General features: G+C 21.8%; 1 protein-coding gene across 1 annotated transcript; it reads left to right on the forward strand.

The window, feature by feature from the left end:
- The first annotated feature begins 83 nt into the window (after positions 1–83).
- LOC102675466 (zinc finger protein 37-like) lies at positions 84–4,378 on the forward strand. The gene is made up of 3 exons (XM_006619647.2): positions 84–396; positions 1,057–1,203; positions 2,124–4,378. The coding sequence occupies exons 1-3, from the start codon at positions 259–261 to the stop codon at positions 3,990–3,992; spliced, it is 2,154 nt and encodes a 717-aa protein (XP_006619710.1). The 5' UTR covers positions 84–258; the 3' UTR covers positions 3,993–4,378.
- Positions 4,379–7,451: the final 3,073 nt, after the last annotated feature.

Here is a 7,451-nt window from a genome sequence, read left to right on the forward strand (position 1 = left end):
AATTCCTTTTAATCAATTATGTATTTGTACAAAATAATCTACATTTGTAGACAGATGTCGCTTCAGTATTGTGAAGTTGCGTTACTCAATACACGTGTGGATTATAAACTGTACAGTTAATGACTGAACGTTATGTTGACGATAATGTTCCATAGGAAACAAGGCACTGACCGCGAAATGTGAAATGCATTTATTTCTAAATGAGCAACAACGCTGTGAAAATCTAATTTTATTCGTATTAGAGTATCAAAGGTAACAATGAGTTGGGAAATTACCTGTGCTAACATGTGTCGAGGATGTATGAAAGTTGACGGCGTACTTCTTCCTATGTATGATGACGACACGATTAGTCAAAAAAATTTACCTGATAAGCTTGCTGAACTTGCATCAATACAGGTTATTTATAAATTATAATTTATTATACGTATTTTTTTTTGTAAAACATTCTTTATGTAATAATATATTTCAATCAAGCTATCATGTATAAATTTGTAACTTCATAATATAACCTCAAAATGATATCATTAGAGATTTAAACTATTTATTTCATAATAATAAATATATAAAATATTTTTAAATTGAACTTTAAGAATAAAAATAAATTTAGTAGTAAAATAGAATCGATTAATGTCTATAAAATAATGTTTATAATGTTTCTAACCAAAATTATAAGATATTTATATTATATTTATTTTCTACTTAAAAATTATTTTCAATATGTTTGGTTTTTCCAATTTATATACAGCGTTAATTCACAATTCAAAATTTGATGTAAAATTTAATCATGTATTATAAACAATTAAAATATATATATAATACAAAATATAATTATAAAAACAATTTATAATAATACGTACAAAATTATTATTCTATATATTGTGTAAATATATAATTCAAAATAAATTATTCATAATATATATATTTTAATAATTACTAATCTATAAAATTATTAAAAAAGTATATAATAAATTTTGAAAAAATTTGTTTCATATCTATTGTAATTTTATATAAGTTAAATTATTTATATTAATTTAAATAATTTGATTTTTTAAATAGATCGATAGATTTGATGGATTACCAAATATGCTTTGTGCAAAGTGTGCTTATCGCACAAATGCATTTTATGATTTCAAGTTACAAGTTCAAGCTACTGAAAAGAAACTTCGCAAAATGTTTGAAACGCAAATTTCATATAACATAAAGGTAAGATTTCTGATTTTTTATAATTATTAATTAATTAATTATTTATTAAGATTAATTCTATTAAAATATATTTTCCTTTATATTAGTTTTTATAAATGTTTTTATAAATTTATAAATGTATAAAGACTAAATTTTATTTTAAATTTTGTTAAGTTTGATTATATTTATTTTAAAACTTTCAAAATTAATGAAATTTAATATTATATAATGTAATATTAATATCAATATTCTTATTAAATAATATTACGTAATAAACTTATATGTTGTAAATTTATAATATATGTAATTTTTTTTATTTTAAATAATATTAAATACATTATTTGATTTCATAATACATTATTTGATTTGATAAAGTTATTTATTCAAAACAAATAACTTTATCTATTACACTTTTCTCTAAAGTGCTTTTCTACTATTCTATTCTTATTTATTTAGAAAGATTATTTTTTTTGTTATGAGAAATAATTTTTCTTGAAAATGATTTTTCATTATTATTTATTGATTATTCAAAATTTACATTTAATTTTTATATTTTTATATATTAATATATAAAATATATTAATCTTGATCGAAATATCGAAAAATTAAATTATACAGAAAAAATAAAATTATAAAAATAGAAATATAAAAATATTAGATTATAACAAAATAACAATTTTGAATAATAAATAATAATTATGGAATATAATGTTTCTATTCAAACATACATTATTCAAAAACTGAAAAATAATTTTTATTTTATAATTTTAATTGATTATTCTTATTATATTACTCTTTCATAAAGGTAACCTTTCTTGTATCGATTTTGTCTCAGCTATGTACTTGCATTTTCTTAATTTCGTTAACTTCGTCATGGCATATAATTGCACGTAATGTGGAAGCATTAACATCGTTCCCAACTTGTTGATATTGCCTTTCAGGAAGAGGCAATGGGCGACGATTTTGAACAAGACTGTTCAGAACAATCGAATGACGAATTGTCAGAAGTGAAACTATTAGATGATAAACAAGATATTAGGCCTATTAATGATACAGACAGTTCAGAAGAATTTTTATCTGAACGAATGAATGTAAATCATAAAGACGAACAAGCATTAGAGCTTGACGTATCTGATTTAGTGGAAGAAAACGGTGAATTTTCTAAGGATGGTATATCCGCATTAAGAAATATTATTATTTCGAAACTATCAGGAGCAGAAATTGATCAAGATAAACGATTAAAGGGCGAGATACCTGATGAAATTTCGAAGATTTTAGAATCCCAACAATTAGACTATACGATAATGTATATACCGGAAGATGTTTCTTTAGAGAATGTAGAGAATGTGAATGCAGATAATACGCTTTCTTGTGATGCTGTAGTTAAATTAGAAGATAAAAAAATTAACGAAGTTAATTGTAATGGTGAGCTTTTAGATGAATCGGTAGACAACGAAGAATTTTTAAATACCGTATGTAATGAAAAAACTGAAGAAACTAGAGATGATAATAAAACTAATAAGGACGAAGTAATCTGGAAATCTACAATTTCGGAAGAAAAATCAAAAGAAAAAATTAATGAGAAAAATATACAAAAAAATTCGCTAGAATTTGATCAGCCAGAAGAAAGCAATGATTCTGATTCTGATTATTTTGTTGATCCGAAAGATAATATATTAGGTAGCTTGAATGACACAATAACGAGAATAAAAGAAATCAAACTTGAAGATGATGTAATACAGTATCAATGTACTTTATGTTTGCAAAATTATGATAAGTTGACTGGTGTTTTGTTGCATACTATAGATAATCATGTGCCAAGTAGTGGACCATTCTTTTGTGTAGTATGCGAGAAAGATTGTGAGAGTCACAGAGAATTACGTACGCATGTAAAAACGCACACAGGTCAATTTCCCTATTCCTGTTTCATATGCAATAAAGCTTATACGATGAAAAGATACTTAAAAAGGCACATGGTGTGCCATACAGATTTTCCAAGGCATCGATGTCCGAAATGCGGCCTCAGATTTAAGGTTAAATCGGAATTAGAATCTCACGTTACAACACACATACGTGGTGCGCCTTATGCATGTAGTCAATGTCCACGATTATTTAATCATAAAGGTAATTACAAACGACATTTGATTACTCATTTAGATCCGCAAGGTCTTCATTTACCTAAGTATCCCTGTACAGTTTGCGGAAAGAGATTTTTAAATAATCGCACATTAGAAACACATATGCGCGTTCATACTGGTGAGAAGCCATTCAAATGCGAAGTATGTGGACGATCGTTCTCACAACAAGGAAATTTGTTGAATCATGTCAGAATTCATTCGAATCCGCGAAGTTACACGTGTGAAGTCTGTGGAAAACGATTTAATCAAAAGGCAACGTTAAGAGATCACAGTCTTTTACATACAGGTGAAAAACCATATGTTTGTAATGTTTGTGGAATAGCGTTTACATTCAGTGCTGCATTGAGACGTCACATGTGGACTCATACTGGTGGTAAACCATTTGGATGTGAAATTTGTAATGCCCGTTTTGTTGGAAAATATGATTTACGGCGGCATATGAGGATACATACAGACAGACCTAGAACGAAACGGAGGAAAAATGTGATCAAGTCAAATAATGAACAAGAAGAAGTTAAAGAAGAGAATATTGCAACTTCAGAACAACTAACTAATTCAGAGACTGTTTTAATAGAACAAGTTCTATTAACTCAAGATGTTACACAAGTTGTACAACAAGAGTCTGAGAAAGAAAATGTTGATGCTCTTTTTAATCTTATACAATATGGTTAATAGAGCTTCTTTTTTTATTATTATATATTGTATAAATATATTTTTTAGTTTACATATATTTTGAAAATAGAATACACATTTTTTTCTAAATTAAATTATTAAAGAAAATATTAAAAAGCATCTCAAAATTGTACATTATATATATGTACTTTGAAATGATAAACAATGATGTAAAATTATAGTTATAAGCTTTATATTTTTGAAGGGAATATTATATTACTGTATTTTCAAAAATCACGTATATTTTTGTCCAATTAATGTATACGATTTGTAAAACAATATCAACAAAAGATATTAACTATTCTAATGAAAGTTCTAATGAAAAATAATTTTTCAAAATGGAAAAAGTAAAAAACATATGCTTTCTTTAATGATATTTCTTTTATGAAATTTATCTTTTAAAAAAGAAATTTTTCTTAATATTTATTAATTTCACAATTCACATAGAATGTATTCAACAAATAGATACAGTAAAAAAATTTAAATTTTATTAATTTTTTATCTATATCATTTGCTTTCAATTCAATTTGAATCAATATTAGAAAGCTTTATGAAAATCTTAGATAAATATGTTTTAATTAAATAAGATATATTTGAAAATGTATTATATAGATTATTTTAAGTTTGATCGTTATTCTATATTCTATTTTTTCATTATAATGCATATATATGATTGCATATATATGATTGCATATATAGATAAATTTTGAATGACTTCACCTCTATGTCAATGAAATGTAATTGTCTATTTGAATACATTTGTTGTTTGCGTTCCTCTTATCATAGTTTTGTAAAATAAATATATAATTATATTAATTTATAGATATAATATAATCATGATAGTATCTAAAAAAAAGAAGTGCTTTATATAACTACAAAGCAAATAATTGGAATATTTCAAAATTGTTAATAATTAACAGTAAAAGTACGAATACAAAATATTGTTATGTATAAAATAATAACGAAAGTTATTTGTATTATATTATTTATTGATAATATAGTAAATACGTATAGCATGAAATATGATATAAAATATGTAGTTTGAAATATCAAAATAGAATCATAATTTCATTTAATTGGCGTGATTGAAATCGATTTGATTTTTTTTTATCGAATTAAGTAATTTTTAAAATAATTACAAGAATCTAAATAGAAGTGTAAAATGAATTTCTTATAATGAAAATTTTCTACTATATTCTTTTTTTATATCTTTAATAGTTTTAATATATAATAATCGTAAAATTGATAGAAAATCAATATTGTTTAAATAATATAAAACTAAAGTCAATGAAATTTGCAAATTTAATTATTTAATTACATAATATGTTTATAATTTCATCTAGTACAAAAATAATTTGTTAATCCATATATTCATGTAATTATAATTTTGTGAAAGACTGTGAATGTTTTAGACAAATATGATTTTAGTCATTTTAAATGTTTTCTCTAAAATATATTTAGTAACAAGTAAAAGTGATAAAAGCAACAAATAAATCCTTTAAATTATATACTTACAATTCTATTGAAAATAATAAAAATTACTGTGAATTTTATTCTTTATTCAATTATTAAAATATAATTTTTTTTAAACATTTAAAACATTTTTGCGTATATCCATTCATATTTAATAGTATAATATTTGCATATAAATATGCACATAATTATATATATTTTCTAATTATTTTCAACATATGAGTATTATATTTTCAAATCTAAGCAAATCTTTTATTTAAAAATTCATATTTTTTTCATGTTTGATTTAAAAAGTATTACTTGATTATTTAATTATTTTCATAATTAAATAAATTGATATATAATAATTATTTGAAATATATCAGAACTGTATAAAACATGTATATAATGATCTTTACAACAAAGTATATTAAAAAAAAATAAGACTTGGTATTATTATTTCGCATATAAGTATATAAAATAATAAAAGGAAAAATATTTGAGAGTACAGAACTGATATTAAATATATGTAAATTTGTGTACATTTCATGTTTAAAGATTGGAAATATTTTATACACTACCTATTATTTTATCCTATTGTTTTATCCGATTTTTTCTGAAATTTACTCTTCGTGATATTATTCAGCATTATACTACATATGAATTTAATTTTTCAATATTGTGTTAAAAAAGATATGTACATGTTAATAATTGTATATTTTGAACATCAAATTTCGATACCACTTTAAATAAAATTATTACACACACATTTTTGTAACTCTGCTTTTATATATTTTTTCTTAATTAATAAAATATAAAATGTAATCACAATACTTCGAAGCAATATTTTAAAACATAAATTTATTATAATTTATATAGATAAAATTTACTAGCGGAATTTTAAACGTATAATTTATATTCATTAATTTAATTTTTTATATATAAGATTTAGCCTGAATTAAATGAAAAAAGGAAATTTTATTATTCACGGATATAAATAGATATAGAACAAAAAAATTGAATCACATTAAATATTAAATATATTCAATATCTCGTTTGTGCTACAAATTTTCATGTAGTTATCATTTGTAGAAATATCAGTGTACGAATATATCTGTTGATAATATACATTTTTTTTATTTATCTCGACTTTTTTTGTAACCTATTAGATAATTTATTAAATTTGGTTTAAATTTTCTTAAAAGTAAAATATTTTTAGCAATTTTATTATATAAATTGTTGCATTTAACTGAAATATCTAATTTCGACCATTTTCTAACAGATGGCAGCACTTACTAAGTTGGCTGTTTTCAAAAATAACGTAAAGATATTTTTATTTAAAAAGTTTCTTAAAAATATGTATATTACTAATACTTAAACAATTGCATATTTTCTCATATAAAAAAAAATGAAATGATACTGCAATTATTTAAATAATTTAAAAATCGTAAAATCTATAAGATCTATAAGAATGAATATATGTATCATATATATGTAGTTATATATTCACGAATCTTTTAGTAACATAAATTTTCTTATGAATTCTAAACAATTTTGAAGAATTCATATACGGAAATAAAAAATATATATTTTTTAATTTTCTAAAATAATCTAACAATATTTTTTATATGTTATACATGTAATTGACATTTATATATATTTATGAATTATATTATAATAACTTTGAAAAATTTTATTAAATTTCTAATGTAATTAAATAATCGACTATATATTATAATTATAGTTATATCGATAAATTTTCCAAAAAAAATAATATAATTAAGAAACTTATAATTACTCAGAAAAAATAAAATATATATTTTATATTTTAAAGAAAAACGATTTAAAAATGATACACTTTTCTTGTCGTCACAATCGAAGAATATAATTATGGATATAAAGTTTAGATAAAATAATCTATATATAATTGATATATTATAAATATTATATTATATTATATTATATTATATTATATTATATTATTATATTAAAACTATTTAAAAAAAT

The sequence above is a fragment of the Apis dorsata genome, unplaced genomic scaffold (genome assembly GCF_000469605.1).
Source record: "Apis dorsata unplaced genomic scaffold, Apis dorsata 1.3 scaffold_429, whole genome shotgun sequence".
Classification (NCBI taxonomy): Eukaryota; Metazoa; Arthropoda; class Insecta; order Hymenoptera; family Apidae; genus Apis; species Apis dorsata.

Excerpts from the sequence above, each read along its gene's own strand:
- LOC102675466 (XM_006619647.2), top strand. The coding sequence starts at position 259 with ATGAGTTGGGAAATTACCTGTGCTAACATGTGTCGAGGATGTATGAAA. Across the intron at positions 397-1,056 it reads CTGAACTTGCATCAATACAG|ATCGATAGATTTGATGGATT; the intron begins GTTATTTATAAA and ends TTTTTTAAATAG. Across the intron at positions 1,204-2,123 it reads AAATTTCATATAACATAAAG|GAAGAGGCAATGGGCGACGA; the intron begins GTAAGATTTCTG and ends ATTGCCTTTCAG.